The 27,606-nt window shown below is 41.1% G+C and overlaps 1 protein-coding gene across 6 annotated transcripts in view; it reads left to right on the forward strand.

The window, feature by feature from the left end:
* The first annotated feature begins 2,461 nt into the window (after positions 1–2,461).
* The window catches only part of magi3a (membrane associated guanylate kinase, WW and PDZ domain containing 3a), a 106,442-nt gene continuing 81,297 nt past the window's right edge, over positions 2,462–27,606 (forward strand). For 3 of the 6 annotated variants that reach the window (XM_054787579.1, XM_054787596.1, XM_054787606.1), the window contains exon 1: positions 2,463–3,611. In XM_054787579.1, the coding sequence (XP_054643554.1) occupies positions 3,305–3,611 (307 nt within the window). In that variant the 5' untranslated portion in view covers positions 2,463–3,304. Of the gene's footprint in view, positions 3,612–27,606 lie in introns of all 6 variants that reach the window. The other 3 variants (XM_054787571.1, XM_054787587.1, XM_054787615.1) reach the window with 2 other exon arrangements.

Below are 27,606 nucleotides of genomic sequence, written 5' to 3' on the forward strand. Positions count from 1 at the left end.
GATTAGCTGTAGCTGTCCACCCTGTTAGACTGATGTGTTTGTAGTAGATTTTGATATAGGGTTGGAGTAAATGAGCACCTTATTAGCTACCTCAGCAATTAATCAACATACTTACTGGGATAGGCTTCTACTCCTGCAAATGCACCCTATATGCAAAATTGCTGGTCAACATACAGTGGTGTGAAAAAGTATTTGCCCCCTTCCAGATTTCTTACTTTTTTGCATATTTGTCACACTGAAATGTTTCAGATCATCAAACAAATTTAAATATTAGTCAATGACAACACAACTGAACACAAAAGGCAGTTTTAAATGAAACTTATTAATAAGCGAGAAAAAAAACAAAAACGACATGGCCTTGTGTGAAAAAGTGATTGCCCCCTAAACCTAACAACTGGTTAGGCCACCCAGAGCAGCAACAACTGCAATCAAGTGTCTCCCTTGCAATGAGTCTCTTACAGAGCTGTGAAGGCATTTTGGCCCACTCATCTTTGCAGAATTGTTGTAATTCAGCCACATTGGAGGGTTTTCCAGCATGAAACGCCTTTTTAAGGTCATGCCACAGCATCTCAATAGAATTCAGGCCATGACTTTGACTAGGCCACTCCAAAGTCTTCATTTTGTTTTCCTTCAGCCATTCAGAGGTGGACTTGCTGGTGTGTTTAGGATCATTGCCCTGCTGCAGAACCCAAGTTGGTTTCAGCTCGAGGTCACAAACAGATGGCCGGACATTCTCCTTCAGGAGTTTTTGGTAGACAGCAGAATTTATGGTTCCATTTATCACAGTAAGTCTTCCAGGTCCTGAAGCAGCAAAACAGCTCCAGACCATTACACTACCACCACCATGTTTTACTCTGGTTACTGTTTTTCTCAAATGCGGCATTACTTTTATGCCAGATGCAATGGGACACACACCTTCCAAAAAGTTAAACTTTTTCCCAAAGGTCTTGGGGATCATCAAGATGTTTTCTGGCAAAATTGAGATGAGCCTTAATGTTCTTTTTGTTCATCAGTGGTTTTCGTCTTGGAACTCTGCCAAGCAGGTCGTTTTTGGCCAGTGTCTTTCTTATGGTGGAGTCATGAACACTGACTGTAGTTGAGAAAGGACAGTGAGATACGACATGAGCCCCATGCAGATTAGTAGGCAAGGTTTCACTGTTACATTTGAGCACTACAAGTGCAAGAAAATGTGACAAGCCTTGGCAAGCAAGTGGCATCCCATACTGGCATTTTTGTTTGTGCCCCTACATGGCTACTGAGTGAAGAGTTGACTCAGTGTTAATCATTCAAATAATGAAAATGGTAAATGGTAACAGGAGCCTGCACCAGCTGCCGCTTTTATATGTGACACGAACAAGGGATTCATGTTCAAACAACTGGGTTAAGTGTAGTTTTGCATTAAAGAATGAAATGGCATGCAGTTAAGCTCGCCAGCAGGGGGAAGGGATTGAAATGCAAAGCAGGAAAACGCTTGAGCTTGGCCAAATAAAAAAACAATTACGTGTGGACATGTATAGTTGATGGTGGCACGTGTTTAATTTGACTAATTATAGCATAATCAACTAAGCAGATCAAAATATGTTCCTGTCAATATTTTTTCCTCAGGTGAAAAATGGTCAAAATAACGTTTCTCAAGGTCAAGTGTTAGTTTCTGGCCTCCATGAAGTGCAATACAATATGTACGCACGTCTCAACAACCCTTGACTGGTATTCTTCAAATCTTAAGTTACATCAACATGAATTTGGTTACTTTTATCTCACGTTATCTCTCCTTTTCATCTGTTTGTCGCACAAACGATAGCTGTTTGACATCCACTGCTCATGTGGTTGCAACTTTTGCACTGTCACAATAATAATAATAATTGTTTCAAGAGGACACACATGAAACAGACAAACGTTTTCAAAATGATCATATTTTAATATGGAGCCAATGAATGAGCATATTGTAGTAGCATCATTCATTCTTTTTCTATGCCGCTAAATCCTCAATAGGGTCGTGGGGTGTGCTGGAACCTATCCCTGCTGACTTTGGGCGGGAGGCGGGGTACACTGGACACGTCGCCCTGCAGCCAATCGCAGGGCTGTAGTAGCATCAGTGAATCAGTATCGTTAAGTGTTTGGATTGAATTTACAACTTGTAACCACTAGAGGACACACACGCCCAGGAAAATGCATGCTAAAAAGGCATTCAAGCCCCTGCCATTGACGTAAATGTAGAAAGATACTACACTATTGGCGCAGATATTAAATAAGTTATTAAGGCACCATCAAGTTGCGAAATTTCGTAACAACTTTGCTTGAACTATATCTGACGTGAAAACCAAATCCATTCCTCACTTGACAAACCGTAGCAACAAGAACCTTGCTTGTAAATCACACAAGTTCCGCCTCCTGTCGCTCCTGATTGGTTGAATTCATATAATTCAACGCCCTCCTCCCATCACTGATTGGACAGAAGCTTCTTCAATCAACAAAGCAACACGGAACAAGATGGAAAAAAGTTATGGAGTGAAGTGTAATCGGATCATGAACCGTATGTGTTGCTGCATGTATTTGCTTTAGTACAAAACGTGCGGAGAAGTCGTGCGTTTGCCCACCCCTCAAAGAGAAGCAGCAGCAGGGCGCCGTGGTGAGGAAACATCGGAATCCTCCGTTGTGCTTCGAGAAGGGACAGGTATGTTTTCCCGTTTCCAAGGGCTGGATTGCTGATGTCACCACGGAGGAGGGCGCCACACAAGGACAGGTGCGCAACGTAAAGTTGCCTATCCAGTCTGTTTGGATCAAGCTGTGGAGCAAACAGCTGATATGCGAGGAAATCCGTTTGTCGAAAGTGTTTTGGACACAGTTTAGGCAACTCGGCTGCCGATCCCTGCGTTCTTTGGGGATATAAACATTGCATTTGGCCCTAAGAAGCCCATCTGGTGTCACGTACCTCCTGTGCTGTTTGATTGGAGTTTAACTGTAAAAAAGAAGGCCCAGTTAAGTCCTGGGAGTGCGCAGAGGGTGTGGGGTCGAGACGCCCAAGTACCAAAACCGACACGTTCCGTCTCTATGCGACACTGACGCAGCCACTTGGCCTCGCATCTCAGTGTGCAGAGGTGATGCGCGACTGATCCATTGGGACGACCGACCACCATCGGAGGCTGCTTGATGAGAACGAGATCAATTTTCATCGTAGTGGATCATGACACAAGGCTTGTACAATCTGCAATGATTTGCCTGTGCGTCACAGCGTCTTAGCACCACAAGCCGCTCTCGGCTTGAAGGACGATCGCGTTCGGACTGCAAAAAGAGCCCCCCAACAATGTCCAAGACCCTCAAAAAGAAGAAGCACTGGTCCGCTAAAGTCCAGGAGTGCGCCGTGTCGTGGGGGGGTTCCGGGGAACTGGTCACGGTAGTTGAGCTACGAGGCGGCGCCGAGCAGGGGGAGTTCCCCTACCTCGGGCACATAGTAGCGGAGGCGCTGGTCTGCCACGCCGGGAGGCTCCCCAGCAGCGGGGACGTGCTGCTGGAAGTCAACGGCACTCCGGTGAGTGGACTGACCCACCGGGACTCGCTGGCTGTCATCCGCCACTTCCGAGAGCCCATCCGCCTGAAGACTGTCAAACCAGGTGTGTGCCCTAACTCCTCTATTCACACACACATTTCAATCTGAAAACCTGCCTGCATACGTGCATCATGCGTAACAGCTGTCCAGCAGTGTGCGTGTGTGTGTTTTGAAGCCAAACGTCAGTTCCATGTTTTCAGCCTCTGGTTTTGCTGCAGTACACTCCAGCCAAACGCAAGCGTGCGTGGCTGCGTGAGTTTGAGGCCACATCTGGATGCACTGCAACATCCTCCTGCCGCCCTTTGTCTGAACTCATTTTGTAATCTTCTTTGCATCCATGCATCCATGCATCCGTACTGTTATTGAGACTATTAAGGACTCTGGTTGTTGTAGGGGCACATTCCTGTACACACACACACACACACACACACACACACACACACACACACACACACACACACAACTTGCTAAATCGGATATGATCTTGTCTAATAGACACAGACTAGTTTATTTGTGTGTGTTGATACATGTGAGAAGATCAGTCTTGCTCATCATGCTCTTTTTTTTTTTGGAAACTTGGAGCAGAGTGCTCCCACACAGCAGGGAACTCTGAAAGACAACCTGAAACAGACATAGTAAAGAAATTACTTCATGCACTATATAGATGATGAGATCATTGTATTCTTATGTCGACTTCAGCACGACTCGCTTTTTTTTAATCATGTGCTGGATCTAATAGATCATTGCCTTACTTGCCACAATGCAAAATGTCCGTATAGACTGTAAGTGTGTCTCTGCTTCTTTGCCTGGTCAGTGTTGTGCGACAGAGTTGTAGCACTGAGGCGAATCCAAATGTAAACCAACCAGTCAGCCCCACATTCCATCTTCCTGCAGGGCGCAACCATGGTCACATGTTTTGGCGTCCTCACACTGTTGGTGTCCCTGAGTACAGGATGTGTTTCTGTTGATTGTTGTTAAGGTTTCAAACAGGAGGAGGAGAAGTCTGCATCACGGTTCAATTATGTGCAATGTCACAATGTGTGACACAGTACATTTTGAATAAGGATGTCTGCAATTGCAACGCAATGATCTTAAATGCCTTAGGCTAATATCAGGGATGAGGTACAATGTTGTGTTTGTTTAAGTGTTGTAAAATGGGAATTTTAAATCACACTTTTGAAGCTAGGCCTATAAATACGGGCTTCATTTGTGCAACATTCAAACTTTATTGTGAAGTGGAAGGCATCTTGTGTCACACAGCTCAAATTGTGAATGAAAAAATCTGTGCACAATCATAGGTTGTGGAATATTTGATCAGCGAGAACACGAGTCATTTTGTATTCTTACGAGGTCGCATGTGGGATGGTTAATCAGCGCTATAACTCTACTTTGACATGTTCATATGGTTTTCTCTGTTCCCTCGTGGGGGCCTTGCTGTGTTTATATCTCCTTTCTCATGATTAATTCAGGCCTCATCTATCATTTATAGCTGCCCGGTGCCGAGATGAGGTGGCTGATGAGAGGATCAGATGATAGCCGCCTGCCGGGGAAGTAAATGTTGCAAAGTTAGGGAGAGAGGATTAATTGCTCATGTCCAAGGAAAGTTTGATCTGCCAGAAAGAAATGCATGTATTAAATGTAAGGTTGTAGTCTTTCTTATCTTAGTTTTCCTTGTTTGTGGTAATAAGTGGAATGTGCCTTGTCATTGCACTTTCCTGTTGTTTTTTAACACTGATATTCCACCTTCACATCATTATTACACATTATTCTTTCATTCACGTGTCAAAGTCTTAACTGTTTTCACTAGTGGCATACCTTCATCGTTCAGTGTGAATCTATAAAGAAACTAGACTGCAGTATGGGAGTTGTTTCTGTTTGTGCAACGAAGTGGCAGACTTAAAAGTGGGATATAGAGACAAATTTATGGAAATGAAGAGTTATGATTCAATACATGGGCGCAGATGTGGATAGAGGCCTGCGGCGAGCAGGTAATCTTACAGCTGATTGAACCGAGTTTCCTCCAGAAGCACAGTCAAGGCACACCAATGTGAGCCAATCTGGTGTCTTCGTTTTGGAGCCGGGTGGTCTTAGTCTGGCAGAGGCAATAACCAAACGAGCGTTGTTCCTGCAGTATGATTCCCTTGTCGATGATGTATTGAGTAAAGTGATGCGGAGAGGCACACAGAATTTACAGAGTTATGAAAAGCTCATAGTAGATGACAGAGAGCAATATTAATCTCGGAACTGGGGGCGATTATGCTGCCATTAATCATGATAATACGACTGAGGCTTCGCTGTGATTGTCTGAAAGGACTGTCCAAATATTTACTGTTACACTTGTCGTCTGTCTCCGAACCATCTTTAGGTCAAACCTAATCAAAACAATGCTTTCACGTGACATATCTGATACTGCTGTGCTTACATCTGCTGAACACCTGACCTTGTAGTATAAATCCTTAGTTGTCAGTGTGAGAGTAATAAAAAGCTGGTGGTTGATCCTTCTTGTAGGTTTTTTTTTGGGGGGGGGGGGGTGAGCGCAGAGTTAAGGTGGTGTGTGTGTGTGTGTGTGCACTGGTGGTGATGGGGGTGAATGACAAACACGTGCAACAAAGCAGAGTACTACAATGACTGTAATGCCATTTTTTACACTTATACTATATTATTATTATTATATTCCAATTGTCACATTTCATAATAAGAATTAATGGAACGATGCCAACATAGTCAACAGTTTTATGCACGTAATTGAGATGTGCCATTTAATTAGTGGTACATGTGCAATGCAGAGAGTGGAGGAGAATTGGGGACCCTCCGCTAATATAATGCAATAGGAAACACTGCATTTAAGCAAAATGTTCTTGGTTTGCGATGGTGATGGTTATTATCGGCAACACTCTACGTATAGGAAGTACAGTGCAGGCCAAAAGTTTGGACACACACAACACAACTGATTGTGCCAAGCCCATTAGTAAGGCAAGCAATTTTACTAATGAACCCTGACAAGGCAAGTGAAAGTGAAAACCATTTCAGGTGACTACCTCATGAAGCTCATTGAGAGAACACCAAGGGTTTGCAGCGCTATCAAAAAAGCAAAGGGTGGCTACTTTGAGCAATCTAAAATATAAGACATATTTAGAGTTGTTTCAGGCTTTTTTCTTAAGTACATAATTCCATGTGGTCATTCATAGTTTTGAGAATCTACAATGTAAGTAGTCATGAAAATAAAGAAAATGCATTGAATGAGACCAAACTTTTGGTCTGTACTGTACATCCAGCTCATGTGTCTCTCTGCTGCTTTGAGGCCTGCAACACAGCTGGTGTTTCTTGACAAATCTTAAAGTGAGAATAGCGAGGGGTTCAGGTGTGACCACACCTATTCTGTTCGGTTTCCATTTCATTTGGCTATGATTATTTTGAGAAATTCTCTGCTATGTTGATATGTTCTGCATTTTACCTAATGCTGGAAAAGTAGTCTTCACGCCGAAATAGTTAAAAAACGCCAAGCTTCTCTGCTGTCATGTCAACAGGTCCTATTAATTGTGATTCTTATGTGCTGGTTCATGGGCCAAATGAGTAGATGAAATGTTCTTCAGTGACAGAAAAACAAAATACAGTCGTCCCTCACGACTCCCTCACATCACGGTTCAAAAATGTATTCATTAATAAATGATTGCTGTTTCATGGTTGACTTTGGCCTATTATTAGTCCAAAAATATTGAAAGACAAGTCATATATAGTATTGTGGTCACTAGATGTCAGTAATGTTACATTGATAAGACATTACCTTACATTACATTACCTTAACTTGCAAACATGAAGGCAGAGTCCGACATGACATAGTGGAAAAAAAAGCTCTCCTCCCATTCAGTGTGGAAGTGGTACATTTTTGGCTTCTTTAGTCCTTCTTTCCCACTCAGTTTCAAACCCATTCTTAAGTTTAGAATAAATAAACTGGAGGCTAACTAGTTAGCTCAGTAGATTGCTGTGGTTAAAGCGGTGGCCGTCTCTTGTGTCACTTCAGACATCTCGTAGCCTGCGCATAAGCTTTTCACAATGTGGTGAAAACCAAGCTGGCAGTATTGTGTACATGTATGTATGCCAGATTCATGTCAGACTAGCTGTCCTGTTTATCCTGGAGCCTATCCCGGCTGACTTCGGGCAAGAGGCGGGGTACGCCCTAGACTGGTTGCCAGCCAATCGCAGGGCACATATAGACAAACAACCATTCACGCTCACAATTTAGAGTCGCTAGTTAACCTAACATGCATGATTTTGGAATGTGGGAGGAAACCGGAGTACCCGGAGAAAACCCACGCACGCACGGGGAGAACATGCAAACTCCACACAGAGATGCCCAACGGACATTCGAACCCTGACTATGTGGCCAACATGCTAAACACTAGGCCACCGTGTGGCGGAGTAAGATCTCACCATGGCCAATTTAGCTTGTTTTCCCTCTGAGTGTCACTAACAGGTTATTGATCAGGTCCAATCTCATCCCTGTGAAGTCCGCCGTAGGGTCCAATGTTACCAACATGGCACAGAGCCTAGCCTGATCCTTAGGAAGAAGCAGGAAGCCACAAGGCCATTGTGTTTGACTCATACATCACTGACGCTTTGCAGATGTGGAGGGTGGAAATGAGCTCACAGTGACCAGCAACTCGCAACCAACTTTCTCATTCGGTATTAATCAAGCAATTCCAAAACCTCGCCTCTCACTTGGGAATGTGACTTATTGCACTTGTGAGGCTTGCCCTGTTATTTATTTTTAAAGGAGACACACACACACACAGTGACATTGTCTGCAGGCATTGGTAGCAGCCAGCCCGTTGCCAGCAGCCAGCCCGTCGCCAGCTCCCAGAGGACTTTGAGCAAATTGACACAGAAGATCACATGTTTATTAGTCATTGTTTAAAGTGCGTGGGAGGACATGTCACTCATGCAATCCTGACGTCATCATAGTACAATCAGTGGAGGATCCTTCTTAGTTCGAGTCATACAAGTCTTTCAGTTTCACATCTCTCTGACTGGATTATCAGTACATCTTTTTCTAGTGGTTTTAATGTTCATCTTGGATCTCAGCTCAGCTTTGTTCAGCCGAATGAACAAGGATATTCAATATGTACAGTATACAGTTTTATTGCTGGATGAGTCGAGCACTCGTGTTGACATGGTGTAAAACTGGGTTCCTCAATTCCATTTGTCCAAGGGCCAGAATTTTTCTTGGCAGACACTCTCAGAGCTAGAAGGCATAGTTAAAAAATATACTATAAATAATAATAAAAAAAGGATTTCTATGGAGAGTGAGTGGTGATGGACTGCATCAAAGTTGGGATGTTTCATCTGAAAGTGCCTCCGCAGGTTATAATCCTTTACTTTGTTACAAAGATGTAACATTTTTGTAAACTTCGCTTGGCATCTATCCCCAAATGTTTCAAAAAAATTTACATCAGGAGAACACACAGGATGGTCCAACAGAGTGACATGTCAGGCGGCCATTGTGAACTGCAGTGTTGTCCTGTTGAAAAAAAAAAAACCCCAAAAAACCCAGTCATTACCACAGAGACGAGGGCCTTCAGTCATGAGGGTTGCCCCATGCAACATCTCCACATGGGCCAGCCTCCACATAGCCAGCCTGCACAACGCCCCTGCACAACCTGAAGCTTCATTGTTCCATTGAAGGAAAAAGCACCCCAGATCATGATGGCGCCCCTTCCACTGTGCCATGTGGGATCTCTTTGTCATGCCAGTAACGTTGGAAACCATCAGGACAGTCAAAGTTTTTCCTCATCAGAGAATAAAACTTTCTTTCAACTTTTAATGGCCCGTGCTTGGTACTCTCATGTAAATTCCAACCGGGCAATTTTGTGGCGTTGAAGGAGAAGAGGTCTTTTAAGATGGCATTGGTTCTTGAAACCATTCTCTTGCAGTTGCCGTCTGATGGTTATTGGACTGGACTCGGCACCAGTAACGACCTTCATTCATGCTTTTGTCTTGACCAACAGCCAATCAGATCATCTGGTGCAGGGCTGGTGACATTTTTTTGGGTCTACCACTTTACTTTTTCTTCCATAACCCTCAGGATCTTTTAAGAACTTGAAAATGACTTTCTTACTGCGTCCAACCTCAGCAGCAATGGCGCTCTGCGAGAGGCCTTGCTTATGAAGTCAACAATTCGACCACGTTCAAAGAGAGAAAGCTTTTTTGCTTTTGCAATCAAGAGATTATGATAGCGTAAATACTTGACAGATAATGACATTCAGTCCACATTTTGCCAAGATTTTGGCTTTTTAAGACTGTGGTATTAAACTTTTCATTCACTATTTCGCTTTAATGGTCATTTACAATAAATTCTTTCTCAATTTTTTTTTGTCTCACTCCCATTTCTTTTTTTTCTTTTTTTTTTCTTTTTGCATTTTGAAGCTCTACTTAGAACCTCTTTAAGATCAAACAGCACAAAATGTAAATTCAAATTTTTTATCAAGTGTACTTTAATCCATCCATCCATTCATTTTCTATGCCACTTAATCCTCACTAGGGTTGCGGGGAATGCTGGAGCCTAGCTGACTTCGGGCGAGAGGCGGGTTACACCCTGGACTGGTTAAAAGTCCAGTGTTCTGTGTCTATCTCCAAAGGTTAAACCAAGGCAACTGGATTTTACTTGTTTGTTGAAGGCAAGTTTTTAAGAGTTTGATAGGGCCATATTTGTATAAATGTGAGCCATCGTCTTCTACTGCTGCTTCATTGTGAGGCATACGCCTTGCTACTGCCCCTTCAAAGTGGAGGAAGTATTGCCTGAACGAGCACTTCTCTTGTTAGACTGAATGGTTTCATTATTTGATTGTTTGGGTGATTTTTGCCAAGCTAAATGAAAAGCGTTGGTGGGCCGAATGTGACCTGCGGGCCACCTATTGAGTACCACTGGTTTAAAACGTTCTTTGAGTCATGTAGCAGCGCCTTCACAAATTACTCACCTGTCACCCAGTGGCTCCTCTGTGATTGCTTGAGCGTTCATCTGGGAATTACAGTCATGTGTGGAATGCAGTTATTTTGGATTCATTGAACACAATGAGACTGGCTGCACAATTCCAACAGTGTATTGTTGCCAACAGGTGCTGCTTAGGGTACTGTTTCTCATTGTTTCAGTTCCTAAGGAGCAGTTTCCATAGGACACTTAATGCCTTAGAGTTAGAATACCAGTCAAACGTTTGGACACACTATCTCATTTAGTAGTATGAGGAAGTGTGTCCAAACGTTTGACTCGAAGTATATATCACAGAGTAAGTTAAAGTGACTGTATACAATTCCAAATTACATATTTTAAGCCAAAAAATACCAGAAGATACCACCACTGACTAGCTAACTATGTGTTACCAGTAGTGGTTTAAAAGAACAGAATGAACAAAAAACATACATATTTTTCACAATTGCAAATCAAATAGCACCAAAAGTTTTGTTTGGCCAGAATAAAATGATTGGTGTTCATGGCTTTCACTCACCACTGTCTCCTATACACATACATGTCCGTTGCTTGCACGTACACACAAGCAGTCTCAGAGAAGCGACCAACAATTTGGAGTCGTTGTGTGGTTATAAAAGTCCTGTATGTTCACTAATAGCTAATGTTAGCAGCTTAACTTTGCTAAATCACTATTATTAGCTGATTCCAAACCTAAAGGGAGCGTTCAGATTTTTTTGACATTAAATTGTTTGAACGCATGTTGTTTTGAGAAGCCAAACTCTTTACTTAAGTCACCACAATAACTAACCGGAACGACGTTTCTCATCACCGAAATCCGACCTGAGCCGGTCTCACGGGGTAAGTCACTGTTGATGGACTACACTGCTGATGGGGATGTCATACGACTTCATGTCAAAAAATTCAAACTATCCCTTTATGTAAAGCTATGGTACTTCTGGTTTATCACATGTTGTGCTGCATTTAACAAAGCTTCTGTGTATATAAAAGGTATATTTTTCTATAGTAAAAGCTTAATAAAGTCAGTTAAAAGGTCCCATTTAATTGGAAAAGTAGGCATTTTAATACTGTAAGTCATGATTATTGTGGGAATTTAAGAGGAATGGGTTTAAAAGGAATGCGGTTTAACTGGTGGTACAGGTGCATAACCTGTTGCTGGTGCTTTGCATTTTTAAAGGAATGAAACTGAAAACAAATGTACATATTTGGGATCTAAAGTATGTTTATGTCACGCTTTGCGTTTTAAGTATATCAGGTGTTGCAGTATTTACAACAAACTTGATTGTTTTCATGTTTTTGCAAATTTCAGAGTTAACTAAATAACATACAGTAGTTGTTGTGCCATGATATAACATGCACGTTGATTTTTTTCAACAGCCCATTGAGGGAGCTAACTAGTTGGACCTGAATTACTTGCATCCTCTGCTGGTTGCCACTAAGTACTGAAATCCACAGATTCCAATGCTACCATTGCTTCAAGATGCGTTAACTGAAAAACATAACTTAAGGTGCTGATGACATCAAAAAGCTGTGGTTATCAAACCCCTCTACCCCAGCGAGTTTTCTCAACCGCCCCCATCTTGGCTGTGACGTCATGCCCAGGACACGTTTCGGCAACCAGACTCATCAAAACCCGGATATTCACAGCAATAACACAATAATAACATTCATTGATATTGTGTTGTGATGAGTAGTTATTAATACATTGTACATTATTACTGCATACATGTATACATCTGATATAACACATACAAATTTGGACACAACTGGTATGTTGTTTGACTGGCAGTTATTGACACTGGCTGATCCAAGCAGAGACTGCAAAATACAAGACAAGTGAACAACGGTTGCTGTTTAGCCAGCGTGGAAATTTGGCATGAAAATCCATATTATTATTCTAAGATTTGTAGAATATACTAACAAAAAAAAAAAAGCGGATTTATTTACTGCCACCTCTGCATGCTTTTCCACGGTCCAACTTCTATTGTGTTTTAGATAGTCGAAATCACTGATGGTAGAAGCACCCTCCGGTAATACACATTCAGTCCCAAACTTTCCTTTATATGAGGCACTGTATCAAAACAACCACCCTCAAAATGTGATCAACATAATACCGAAGAGTCTGACGCTGCAAATGGCATCTTTTGGGAATGTGAACAGGCTTACTCCATCTGCTCAAGCGTTCGAGCAAAAGCCTGCTACACAACGAGCGGGCATAATATCCATCCATCCATCCATTTTCTATGCCACTTCTCCTCATTAGGGTCGCGGGGGTATGCTGGAGCCTATCCCAGCTGACCTTTGGCGACAGGTGGGGTACACCCTGGACTGGTCACCAGCCAATCGCAGGGCACATATAGACAAACAACCATTCACACTCACATTCATACCTAATACCTATGGACAATTTAGAGTCGCCAATTAAACTAACATGCATGTCTTTGGAATGTGGGAGGAAACCGTAGTACCCACGCACGGGGAGAACATGCAAACTTCAACAACTGAAATAACAACTGAAAATCAACAAAAAGTGGACCACAACAATATGAAACCAATGTAATCCATGTGTAGTTCCTCGAGGGAGGGTTCTCGAGGTGACATCACTTCCTTCTTCTTCTTCAGTCTCCGACACGATTAAATGAACACCAGCAAATTAACATGTTAAGAAATTAACATGTTTTGTTTTTTATGAGCACTCTAATAAGAATGTAAGCTTGATAAAATTCCACAGTACAATGGTCAACAATCAATTCATAGATTTATTACACCCATGCCCAGTTTTTGTTTTGTTTTGTTTTGTTTTTTACAGTTTAAGCACTAAAAAACCCTTCCAATCTGTTGATTTGAGTGTTTTGTGGTTTTAAAAAATAGAAGAGTTCCCTCGAGCTTGTCTGGCGTGAAACAGCTTATCAGGCTTTCATGACATCAGACTTTCACTTGACTGCCATGGGGCTTTGCAGAGCTGGACTGGGACAACAGTGGATCGCTGCCGTCTGCATGCCCAGGCAGCCTGTAAGCCGGCGTCAGGGGGCTCTTTAGAAACTGGCCGAGTCGTGCAGCTCACACTAATTCAACAGTTCTGTTTACAAGCGCAAGAGTGAACACACACTCGCACACGCGCATGTCTGTTGACCTACATGACCCCGCACAGCAGTGAAGCACGAGATGGCTCAAAGAGCGGACATATGGGAGCCAGAATAAAAAGATGCGCTTGTCAGTCTCCTGGCGGCAATGTGCTGTATGTCACATGTGGTACTGGCATAAGATGAAGATAATGACGTCTCTATTGGATTCAAATGTTGCAATAAATAACCTCCCCGAGTAGCTGCTTCAATCACAGTAGCTGAGTTTACTTGACTTAAAAAAAATCTTCAAATATTGTCTTCTTGTCTGCGTCCAATATCAAGTCTAGGGCCCTATTTAGGAATTCATGGTGCATGGTCTAAAGTGCAAGGCATAGTATGACTGTGTCTACTTTGAGTGAGAAATGAGAAGCTGAGTACAAAATAAGATGTAAATTCCAAAGGAATTGTTTTACGACTTTGAACGTCACGGTTGTGAACACTGCAGCAGGCAAGGGTTTAACTTGAATTGAGCGTGTACATTATATGCTACACTTTTCAAGATATAATTTATGGGTTGCTCTTCTTATTGTCTGTCTAGGCTTATCGTGCATGCTTATAGATTTGTCATGATGCACAACCAGCAGTTGCAAATGGTGTTATGAGTCACCCAACAGCAATAAAGAAATAATATGAACATTTTGTATTACTGCTGGGGTCAATTTGGATACACTGTTGACATTATGTCTGAAAATTATCCCAATGTGCGTTGTACTCGTTATGCCAAAGCCAAATTAACCAGCAACCATATTCAACAGTGATCACTTTTCTGAAGATGAGTTAAACGTAAAGGAAAGGTGCCAATCATTCGGCCTCTTTCTCAAATTTTAAATCATAGACAGGCTCTCAAGCTCACCAACAATCGCAGCTTTGTTGCCTCTTAAAAGCTACTGTGGCTTTCGAGTGATGCATTCGATGACTTATTAACCTCGGCTGTGAGTCACATACCAATGAATGTTTGTCCTTTGTACTGACTCGCTGGCATTCTGCCTCTGTGGCACTCTCAGTTCGCAGCTTGTAATGTTCTTTCATCATGTCACTGAAACCAGAAACATGCCACCTTCAAAACACAAGCGCATAATCGTTTTGATTTTCACACTGCTTTCAGGGACTGACTGGTTATTTTGAATCTTTTCCGCACATCATTGAGTCTATGCTGCAGTGGTTTGTAATTATGATGTAACATCACAACAGAGAATAAACTTAGAAAGGTCCATGTTGTTTTGCCCAACATGCTTATCTTCTTGAGTCAGGTACCACACACTGACTAACTACAATACCAATAACTACAAAAAAATCAAAGCCTGATGATTAATTTCTGAAACCTTTTATAAAGACCACTCGTTCAACAACCTTGTAAAGCTACTTTTCTTGTATGTAGCTGTAGAATATGCTTTCTCGGTTAGGAAACATTAGAGTCTCATCTCTAAAAGGCAAGCTTCAGGCTCAGCGGGTCCCTTCTCCGGTGTGTTGTCTTGGTGCTCAGTTTGTCCCAGCCATCTGTTTGTTTAACCCACTTTATTGTCCGTTTTATCACGGTGCTGCAGCGAGAGCCGTTGCTACAACATGAAAATTTATGACCAGCTTTGTCTCAAGCAAATAGCAGCGCGAGCCTAACATCAGGAATCCTGACATGACCGAGAAGTTAGTGCTGCGGTCTGTGCTTGGCAATGGATGAAGCATGCAGCTACGTCCACGGAGGCTTGTTTTCACCCCCATTTTCCAGCTTGATCAATGCTTCATTCCCAGAAGAAACAAAACCGACTTCATATGTAGTTACATATTTACTCAGATGATTCCCTAAATGCCTGTTGAGACTCATCTAGTGATCCAGCTTGGTTCCAAATTTACTTCTACGCTCGTGCCTATTCAGGCATCATTGGCTGTGTGGTAATGCAAATTGACAGGGCGCAAAATAGGCACCGCTTTTCCAACTCTGTCATAAGCACCTCATCCTTCTTCTTCCCTTTATGTCTTCCTCTCACTTATCTCTGGATAAGATAGGGGTAAAGTGGAGCAGGCTTTATTCTCTTCTGGTGCGTGACTTTCATTGCTTCACAAGAAAAGAGGGTCATTTCTGGAGTTCACGTAAACAACATTGAACACGATTTATGATGCGAAATTAATGTCAGGCATCATAAGAAGGACCCAGGTTCACCTCTTCACCCGAATGCCTTTGTCACGCCGTGCTCGTAAAACCCGCCACACTTGTTTGTTGGTTTCGAGGGAGTTTCTAGACAGGATTGTATTTCCAGCATGTTTTTTGAGAATGAAAGACGATGTTTGTTGTTACACTTCCAGCAGATTGAAAGATAGCTGCTTCTTTTTACCACCACTGCTGTCCAGGACACCATAATGGATGAAAATATGGCACCCTGGTGCCCAGCTACCAGACGCTATCGATTTACACTTGCTGAAAGGGTATTTTCTTTCTCTCGTTTAAACTTTCACGAGAGCAGCTTGTCCAGTTATATTCAGCATTCTCGGGCCTGATCCTGCAAGCAAGCGTAGTTACGGGAAAGAGTTCTTGGTGCACACTTGGAGCGAAGATGAGTGTGTGTGTGCACTAGTGTTCAAGAATAGAGGCGGAAGACGCTGCAGTGAGACCAATTAGTTGATTCCTTGATCCCGCGCCCTACAGGGGATCTCTTTGCAAGAGAGCACTGGCAATGCAGCACTGCGGCATCATGCACACAAGCTGGCTGCAGCAGGCGATGTCATTCTGTCAAATGAAACAACCCTAACACTCTGTTTTTCTTTGTGTGATGACTTGTCAGGTCTCTGTGATTACCTTCACTGCCTTGATTCGTTTGCTCCCATTCCAACATGCCAGTGTTCCATCCTACCTGCTCGCCTTGTCGAAGATGCCAGTTTATGTGATTTGTTAGGTGAATACGAGCTTCTTTGTACTGGCGCCATACACATACCCAAACTCATTTCTTTTAAAGTTGTGCCCGTCTTGTATAGTCTCACAAAAAGTTTCACTTCTTTGATAAAGAAGGCGTGAAACACGATTGAATTCAAGGAAGAACCTGTAGCAAAGACGAAGGTAGCATCTGTAACAATAGGATTGTAATGTGTTAAGGTTTTTCAGTTTACTCGGGTTACAGGGGAAATGGTTTAACAGACTCATAACAGAAAGTGAGCCGGGCCAGTGTGTGTAATAATGATTGTACCTGCTGCTGAAGTTTACAATAAAGTTCGTGTACAATGCAGCAATACAACAGTACAACTCTAACCGTTCATACTTTAAAGTTAAGTTTGTAATGGACTAGAGTCCTCCTCCCTCATCACTCATCTCGGTGTTTGGTCGTCTTTGGTAAAGGTGAAAGTTGTCTTAAACGTTCATTTATCCATTTCATTCTGTCCTTTATATGTATTTCACATTGTTTTCTGCATGCAAAACTAATTATTCTCTATAAAATATGTTTAGTGGTAATATTTTGGGGTTTCTGGAAAGGATTCATTTGCTTTACATTATTGCTTATGGGAAAAATTGATAACATTTTGTTTTTTGTCTGACCCTTTGGAACGGGTTAATGATGTAAAGCTAAGTTCTAGCTTTAGTTTGACCTTTGACCCCATTATCCCATCGCTTCTAATATTGCATAGACAGAAGTTAGTTATTGATTAAATAAATCCTTAAAGTATGTCAACAGTAGAGCAATTCCATGACTTGCGTTATCAACACAGCATATGACAAGGTGTACATAAGATATGCATATGAGTTTTTGCTGACATTTAACTCCACATGTTCATAAATACTGTATACTCTACCAGTCAGAAGCTTGAAGCTCGAAGTGTCTACCTCAATGATATCTTCCATTGTGGTGAAGGCACAATCATAACTCTTTCATTGTCCAAATACTTCAAGACAACTATTACTGTCCAGCACTTGATATATGATACATTGTCTCCACTGTCAAACCCAAAAAATTATCTCGTGTGAGATTAAAATGTGACCATATTTCTCGTTTAGAGAAAAGCTTGCAAGAACAGGGCAGCCAGAAGCCAATCAGATTAAACTATGGCAACGCTACTATGAATGATAATACACGTAATATGGACGTGCAGGCAGGATTGGAACTGCACCTTAAGTGCTCTATGCACACTATATACTTTGCAGTCCAACCTACCTCGGTGTTCCCAGCGTCACTCATCACTCGGCGGGGGCTTTTTTTCCATCAGTTCAACAGCTGTCGCTGTGTCTTGTCCAAGCAGAAGCTGTAGTAATTCTACATTTGATCAAACTTACTTAAATTTGATCAAATGTTAAGTCATAAGCAGCTCAAAACACGATCACTGTACTGTATATGACTTCTATCAAAACATACTGATACTAGCGTCTGCTTCGGACTACTTTGGACTTATTCACTACTTCTTTTTTCACTCTAAGCATCATGGGAATTCTTTTTTTAGCTTTAACCTAAGACTAATCTCATGTACTGCAATCTATTTTACAAGTCTTCACACAACTACACATCAACATAAATGACTAGTAGTCGTAGCTACAACTGCCATCATTATGTTAACTAATATTTTTTTGTTTTTGTTAGCATTGTTTTGTCACTCAGTCAAATAAAAAAATCTGCTTGTCCCGTTCTGTATCTGTGTCTCGTCTCGTGAGCTGAGTGCATCGTGAAACCCCGAATAAACAAACAAACAAACAAACAAATAACTTATATTAGCGTTGTAAATTATAAACCGCTGTGACCAAATATCCGGTTTGACGAGCGAACAATTCGGCCGCGCCGTTAGCAGCCTCCTGCATCGATAAATGTTTAGATTAATCGATTGTGTAGACAACGCACCGAGTATCGCGAGAGAAGCAATCGGTTGACAGAGTGTCTTATAAACAATTTGAGCGTCTTGGTTTCTGGCGAAAGGATTGTTGTGCATGCTCTATAGCTTGTATGTAAATAGTGTAAAAAAAAAAAAAAGTGTACAACAAAACTTAAGTTTAGTGGCTCCACTTCCATTCCTAGCAACATTAAGACATGCTAAAACTTAAATGTTCCATATGTAATGGGTATAAAAATATAGATATAAAATGTAACATATTGATCCCATCAAAGAAAAAGATATCATTCCGCAGGTCCTTTTTTTTGGTGTGTGTCTAAACCAGGGGTCGGCAACCTTTACCATCAAAAGAGCCATTTTGCCTCCCCTTTCAGTAAAAAAAAAATAGTTGGGAGCCACAAAACATTACACAACTTATAAACTTGTTACAACCACAAAATTCATCAAACAGAAGTGCGCCTACATTTGTAGGCCTCCTGTGAAACCATTTAAACACCTTACTCTGTAAGTCTTACTGAGCGGTTCCCATGTTTGTGGAAAATTCTAACAAAATGTACTGTAAACTTTAAGATTAAAAAAAGTCCATCAGAGTTCACATATCTGCATACCTGTGCTAAATTGTCACCAGTAACCATTCTATTGGTCCTGTTCTTGACTGTCTTTGCAAAGAGAGGCATTCTTTCATTTTCTCAAAAATTTCCTGTTTATTTTTTAAATTCGGAGAATAGAAGCGCTCATATTTTTATGAATGATTCTTTCATGTATTCTCCATCTGTGAATGGCTTCCCACGTCATGTGCAGCTCAGTGGCGATTTTCCCGCTAAATCTGGTGACTTTCCAAACCCTCTTGGTGACTTATTTTCTCAAAAGCGACTAGCAACAAATGCAAAGACTTCCCCTGACGTCGCTGGGAGATTTTTCTGGTATTTGGAGACGTGAAAGCGAAAGCACATATTGTTCTGAGTGGTAACTGCACAGCCAGCTGCAGCGGCACACTATCTGCCTCTCCTGGAGTCACCACCTTGGCGATTAGCGTGTCAGGGACTCCGAGCACGTTGCTACAGCGCGCTTCTAATTATAAAACATATTTCTATGCTCTTGTTTAATTGATTTATTTTACTGCGCCGTATCTTGCTTCATACTCAACTCAAAACTCTTATCGTATTGTAATCTGTGTATGTAGATTTGAATCGAATCGTCTATCAAAAAGAGATTTACATCCATAATATATATGTTGTTTGTTTAGAAAAGCGGCATATTAATGTTAGACAACAATATAGCTGCAGATGCTCTGCAATGAGGACGTCTAATTCTGTCCTTCGTTGAGCTTAGGGCAGCCAGACAGAGGGAGGAAGAGCAAAAAAGAGGCGGATTAGGAGAAAAGGAGTTCCGTGCTAAGCCCTGTACCCTGTCTGGGAAGAGATGAGCCACGCTGTGCATTTGTCGCAAAGAGTAAATTAAGTAATCAATAGCGCTGCTGAATTATGGCCAATTGTAGATAATGGGGCGTCATAAATGTCACAACAATCATGTGTTGATTAGTGTCACACCAGGTACTTAGCAGTCCATTTTCTACACTGTCATTGTGAATTGTGGTCATTCTAGAATCTTCATTTGAAACCAGTTTCCTTAACTGCAGTTGCAGTTGTCTTCATGCCACTTATAAGCGGTGTTTGGCAAATTACTTTAAGTTACTATTTGCTTTCCCAAAGAAGTAATGGAATTAGTAACATATAAATTCCACCTTCACAAGTGGAATTATTTATCAGGGAAAGCTATTATTATATTACTTTTTGGAAAAAGTGTCGTTGAGTGCGTACCCGATCAGTGCTTAATGGAACACCCTGCTTTTGTTTTGTGTTGATATTCAGCATTGCAATGTCCGTGAATGCACCTTGCGTGCAATTGGTGGAGAATGGTGAAGTGTTATGTGGGTGTGGAGAGGACGGCAAGATGGTGTGCAAGTTGGAAGTATACGGTGTTGGAACTGAGTACAGTTGTTCCTCGCTACATTGTGGTTTGAACATTGCGCACTCACTCTATCGCGGTTTTTGAAAAATTTATTAATTAATAATTGATCGATGTTTTGTGGTGAATATGGTCTATTAATAGTTAAGAAAATGCATATTTAAGCAAATTGGAAGTTATAATGTATGTATCTATGTATGTATAAATGAACGGAAATACAAATGCATTCAAAAGACGTGATATGAAGTCTAATACATCACCTGTGACTTGTTGTGTGCGCCTTTTAAGGAACGTGTGCTGCCTAGAGTTGACCGTTAGCTGAGTGCTAGCAGCAGGTTAGCAGTGTAGAGAGCGGCTGACAGCAGCTCCTGTGTGAATGTTCACGTATTATGTATTCTCTGCTTGTTAATAAAGCGATTTGTGCATCTTGAGTCTTTTTACTCATAGACAGCAGCAGTAGAGTAGTATTCTACACTGGTCTCTTGGTAGCAGTGACATTACATTGATGAGACAATGAGATGAAAAAAAGCCACATTTATGTCTAAGATGGCTTATTTTCTATTATTATGTCTACTATATTGGGTATCACAAGTGTAAAGGTGACTACGGGGGTGTTATTTCATGTCTTGAGGGCTCTAATAATGGTAAAAACTCTATTTAGAAGGTCATAAACAGGTTTTCTATGCTCTAACTGCGACAATATTCAATTCATTAATATTGATTATAAGTATATATTATAATATAATATTGATTATACGTTGACTTATCGCGGTCGGGTCTGGAACCAATTAACCGCTATAAACGAGGCACAACCGTACTGCTGTTGATGTGTTAAGGTCAGAAAAAAGTCAAAAAGTGTGTCAGCTTGTGTGTGATTGTCGGGAGGCTACAATAATAATGCGTCACAATTCACTGTTTGTTAGTGTGTTAATGGCAGTAATTCATTTAATTTAATTAATTCCATATTTTTTGCATCATTGTTGTTTTATTCCTAATTCCCTATTTTATTGGCTCAAGACCAAGACTGGCTCTAGATTTCAAATTAATTGCTTTTATTCACACTCACGTAGGAACATAAGTATTTCTTCGCATAGGAAATAAGAATGTTTGCATATTGGTGGCAGCCTGCAATGAAATTCCAACATCTTAAATTATCTTTCACAGTCATCAATTTGGTTACTTTTCTACATAACATTATATACAGTACAAGATTTGCACAGTGTTTTCCATCACATTCCTTTGGGGGGGATGTATTTGCTTCCCTCATTTGCTAGAGAGCCAACCTCCTGTTTGGCATCAGTGGTTTTGGGATTAGCCTGCACCACAGCAGCATGTGATTTTAAAGCACAGCTACGATTTAATGTGTCTGACAATTATACCCGATTACCTCTGACTGGCCATGCAAACATTAAGCATGTGATGGTTCAGGACATGCGTTCTGTGTGCGTCGGCATGCCGATCACATGCTTCGCATTGTGTTTGAGCTTGTGCCGACTTGGTGCCAAAACCTCACTACACTGTGGTCGTGTTAACAATGCCTTCTTTTTGAAAACATACGCCCGTCGGTGCAATGAGACTTTGTTTGAAGTGCTTCTTTCATTTGATTTTGACTTGAAACTCTATTTTAACGTGTGAGTTGCTCTGTTCAAATGGCATGATGCATTTTGCTGCAGAATATCAATCAGTTTAATCTCATTCGTCAGTCTCATTATTGGACTATAGGAATAGACATCTTAGGCACGTTTCTTTCTAGAGCACAGTTCGCTCACGAGGTAATTCAAAGTGCTTGACAGAAAATAATGGTAAAATCAGAAAATCATTCCATAAATCATTCCATAAAAACAAAAATTTAAAATGGATTAAAAATGAAGAGTGGGGATAAAATAGTTTCAGTTGTCATATGCACAGTTGAATAGAAGTGTTTTCAGCCTGAAAAGTTGAGGATTGTCGCACATCTTCTGGAAGACTGTTCCAGATTTTGGCAGCACAAAACTGAAATGCAGCCTCACCGTGTTTAGTCCTGACTCTGGGCACCCGCAGGAGATCCCTCCCTGAGCTTCTCAGAGCTCGAGATGGTTTATGTGGCTCTAACATGTCAGAGATGTACTTTGGCGCAAGGCCGTGAAAAGACTTGGACACAAGCAGAGCTGTTTTAAAGCTGTTTCTATTCTCTGCGTAACACGAAGCTAGTGCGGAGACCTGAGGACTGCACTAATATGGTCATATTTCCTGGTTCTAGTCAGGACTCGAGCAGCAGCATTCTGGATGTACTGCAGCTGTTGTACACCTTGTTTAGAGAGCCCGGTGAGAAGGCTGTTACAGTCAAGCCTGCTGGAGACAAAGGCATGGATTAGTCTGATTAGTCTTTACCAAAGCCATTACGGGGAAAAGGAACTATTAAATAATTGATTTATTGTTATTTCATACCAATTACGATCCCCAACCAAGTTTGGAAGATGAATTTCAAGCAGGATTATTTTCACGTATTTTCTGGCATATAACTGCATGTACACGATTGTGAGTGCAGTGCAAAAAAAGTACCAAAGAATAGCAAATAAAAGGTTATTCTGAAACACTGAGACAAAAGATTTTTGTATATTTAATTATTTTTGTGACAAAGTCAAACTAAATAATAGTTAAACACTAAATTGAATAACACTGAAATTAAACCAAAACTATTTCATAACACAATAAAGTCTCATTCCACTGGAGAAAAGTGTCATTTTGAGGAAAAAAAAAACTTTACCTTGGATAGACTTTTTCCTGACATTATGCATCTCACTAAGTGCAGGTGACATGTAATTGCATATTCAAATGAAAGTAAATTATGATAGCAGTAAAGGAATTACAATTAGTTTTAAGCGTGACAGCCAGAAAGAAGCAAAGAAATGAAGAATTTCAGTCAATTAATGTACACTGATGACGTTTTTTTCTTGAACTTGAAATAAACATTGTATACACAAGCACAATACTGGAGAGTTGTTCTGCCTGGTCCACCAATATAATAGACCGGCCGTGACAATTGCAGGGTCACTATTCTTTTTACAAGCCTGAGTACCATCCTAATGATATGAAGTTAGATTATTGGAGATGTTGAGTTCTATTCTACACAGGCCGAGAGATGTGTGTGTGTCTCTCACCAGCCAAAAACAGTATCGCTGTAGCCTCTGAGCAACATCTCTCCCCTGAGGCGAAGTTACACAGTTTGTAATGCTCAGGAGTGTTATCATTCATTTGGAGTCATTACTCAACTGCAAGAAATACCTCTCAGGAGCTAGAGAGGGAATTGAGGGGTGTGCTAATGGAGCCATTGTTTTCGTGATGTTCTCCGTATTTAGACTTCTGGGAGAGGGAAGACACTTCAGGGGTGTGTGTGTGTGTGTGTGTGTGCTCTGTGACAGCTTGGGGGTTTTGTCAGGTGCTGGTGTGCCTCGCTGAGTCTCATCTTGAGGGTCAGGAGGAACAACAAGAGTGTTTTGCTGAACTCTGCTGGAACCCAGCTGAGGCATTATGAACACACACACACACACATGCAGACACATGCACACGCTCACACTTTTTGTAGTTCACTGAGCACAGCGCCAAGTCATTGTTAAGTGAACTATGGACTCGTGTGTGAGTAGACACGCACTTGCGTCTATTTGTCGGGATTTCCTGCTCCTGTGAGCAGCCTTGTGTCTGCATGTTTCAAGTTGGACCCTCGTGTGAAGCCAAGCGTTCACGTTGCGTGCACGCTCTCTGCTCCCTGTCTGTTTCTGTCTCTTATCTCACGGCTTCATTTGCCTGCTGCCTTGCATCCAATAAAAGCCACAGAGGGGCGAAGGGTATTTTGACTGTATCTCACCACAACAGGTGTGTGCGCCTGATCGGTTGTAGTTTTGCTGCTTCATTCAGTTATTATCCACATGTACTGTATATGTTTAGAAGAGACAGCTGCAAACAATGAAAATTCTCAACATTTCAAGTCGTTTATTCCCGGCCAGATTTACTGTAGGCCTTCATTGCTCCAATTTCAAGGCCTTTTTTCCATGCATGCCTCAGTGCTGTGTCATTCCCTGTTGCCTGGCTGCTGACTCTCTGGAGAGTAAAAGGGAGAGTGCAGAGTTGTTAGTTTTGAACTATTACAGTCTTGATGTTTAATTATCATCCCCGGTGATGTGTACAGTCTGGATTTAAACTTTCAGGTCGTTTCAACACAATAAATGGGTTTTAAATGAGCTGAGATCAAATCAGTTGGTAGATGTCAGCACTTTCAACCAATATTCACCCTTTACCTTTCATTCATCCAAGCAACATCCTTTTTGAAGACCTCTGGATGTCACGTCAGAGACTCCCAATTGTTCTTTTCCCCCCCACCATCTGCTTCTTCTCTTCCCATCTGTCAGCACCTCCAATTCTCTCTTGACATTTAGTAAAGATGTGCACAGCAACAGAGGTTGGTGAGAGTTACATATTGCATTCTCTCTTTATGACTGTTGCGGCTTCAGTCAGCGTTTTCGAGGTGCCAGATGTGCTCCCTCTCTGGGGGTGTATCAGGAAAAAATGCTGCAATCCAGTGTTGACAAGTTGTGTGCACACAAATCAACGAGGGAGGCGATCATACATCAACTCGGGCTCATCAGTCATCTGCAGTCGAATATGAAAATATGAATGTGTATGGTCGTAGTGAGTTTCCATGGAGAATTTGTTATATGACTGGAGCTGGTTGACTTTTTATTTTTTTTTATTTTACTTTTTATAGAAGTAAATCCTCTTATATTGTTGTTAAATATTGTTGGAATTGTGTCCAAAAGATTACTCTTTCAGTTATATAAGGTTCTGTTTAATGCCTTCCAGAGCCAGAGATTTGTGCTTGCAGGAAAACTTGAGAGCTATGCCATTATCTGATCGCCCTGTTAACATTCATTCATGTGCAGCAGCTGAAAATCAAACAAACGCTCCATGAATTGGATATAGCTAGGACTGCAGCTAACGAATATTTTAGTAATCGAGTAATCGAGAAAATTGCTTCGATTAATCGAGTAATCGGAAAAAACATAATATTTTTGCTTGGTTAAAAAGCAATCATAAATACATAAGGAAAAATAAAACATTTCACTAAATAATGAACGGCCAGTTGGTTTAATTTGTTTAGATAATGAATTTAGATTTATTTCTTAAATTCACATTGTGCATAGGAACAAAGTGTATATTCTTGGGTCTGATGGATGACATGATGGTACTTTTGTAGATGATTTATCCATCTCAGACTCTAACTATTTACTGGACAAGGAGAGATATAATAATTACTTTACTAAGACCGTACTAAGACTAAATTACATATTACATTATGTTGATTGCTGTGCATTTATAAATCCTAAACGTAGACAGGCCAACTGGAAATAATACAAATATTCTTTATAATATATTGAGTTTTTGCAGTGTTCAAAGTAAAATGAAGACACCTGCAGTGGAACACATTACTCTCAACTAAGTGAGCACTACAAGGGATTCCTTGTTCCATTACACAGTATTGTCTGCTAGAAATGAGCAGCTCCTGATTAGCGAGCTAAAATGTGTTTATTTTCCATCACAGCGCCGTGTTTTTGCAGATGAAATAAACCCCGTTTGAAGTCACATTACCATCGTAATAAACTGCCACACATTCCACAGTAGTCATAATTAAGGGAACGCTAGTCCTCCACACGGCTAACGTTATGTTAGTAAGGTACATTGACCTTAATCTCACTGATTTGCGCTACGTTAATTTAAGCTTGCCTCGGATCTTCCGCTCCACTCGGGGGGGAGATGATGCAACATTTAAGATGTGCTGTTGTGGTATGTAAGTGCTGTGTTACAACGCACACCAGTTGCTGTGTTCAACTTGCTGTTTAGCCACATTTTCTGTCTGTTTTTTTACATTTTGTTTGGCGACAAAATTGCAACTTTATTCTTTGTTTTCCTTCGTTCCTTTCGTTGCCTTATCTCATTCTCTTGCCTCTTCAATCTTCCCGCGCCATCCACTTCCTTCTTCGTCCTCTGCGTGGGTGAAGTAAGCGCGTTGGTGACTTAAGCGATTCCTTAATGCAGAAAAAAATGCCCGATTATTTTTTGTAATCGAGGTACTCTAATTATTCGAGGAATCGTTGCACCCCTAGAAATAGCCAAATATTGGTCTTTTGGTCTGGCTGCTGCCTGATTGTTGTATGGAACTGTGCAGCAAGTTTTATGGCCCAAGCTTTTACACAGGTAGCTTCCTCTGTCAGGCCTCTGATTGGATATCAACCTTGCAGCTCCTCGCTCATTCTGCTGTTCTGGAGAGAAAAAAGTGTAACAATGAGTGGGAGAGGCTCTTAGAATCCTTGTGATAGCATGCCATGATTGTCTAAGCTTATTGTATGGTCCTCCTCAGATGTATAAAGAAAGGCGGCGGGATTGCTGTTTTGGTGAATGAGAGGTCTTGCAATTCCGGACAAAGAGTCTTTCAAAGTGACCACTGAACGCCAAAAGCAAGAGCCATGAAAGCCACATATTGTAAACCATATTTCCATGAGAGCTATATAATATTTCTTTACACTGAATACAACGAAATGCATGCATTTTTAAGCAACACCAACAATTTTCTCTGAATGTATTAATTGTTATAGAGAAGTTAACCAATAATAAATAAAATACTTCTTTCCTTTAATGCGATTTCTGGTGCTGCATGGTTTTGCATGGTACTTTTCATCTTTCTTTTTTCCATCTTCTTCACCGAAACTGTTCGCTCTGCAGAATGAATTACCTGACTGTTTGATTTAAGTTTACTTTTTGACCTCTCAATGTTTGGTTACCACATTATCCAATAATAATTGAGTTTTGGTGTCTGACCCGGAAAATATCGGAAGGACAGCTGGCATTAGCATTAGCATTTATTGTTAGTTATTCAACTTGCAAGCAACTTGGATGGAATTTAAGGTGTGTGTGTGTTTTTTTTTTTGATGCTGCTCATTCAGAATGTAACAGAGCCACCATTGATTTTTCAGTGGTTTTCAAGTGTATTGTAATGAGTGCAAACTCATTTGCAAGCTGGCCTTTGATGCCAGTAAAATGCAAATACAGTTGCTGGCTAATGAAAGGGCTACATGCATTTTATTGATTCTTGAAGATACTTTTCATGCTAAACAAGGAAATAAAGATTATAAAAGTGTATCACCCCATGTGTGTACAGA

Source organism: Dunckerocampus dactyliophorus, chromosome 1 (genome assembly GCF_027744805.1).
Source record: "Dunckerocampus dactyliophorus isolate RoL2022-P2 chromosome 1, RoL_Ddac_1.1, whole genome shotgun sequence".
Classification (NCBI taxonomy): Eukaryota; Metazoa; Chordata; class Actinopteri; order Syngnathiformes; family Syngnathidae; genus Dunckerocampus; species Dunckerocampus dactyliophorus.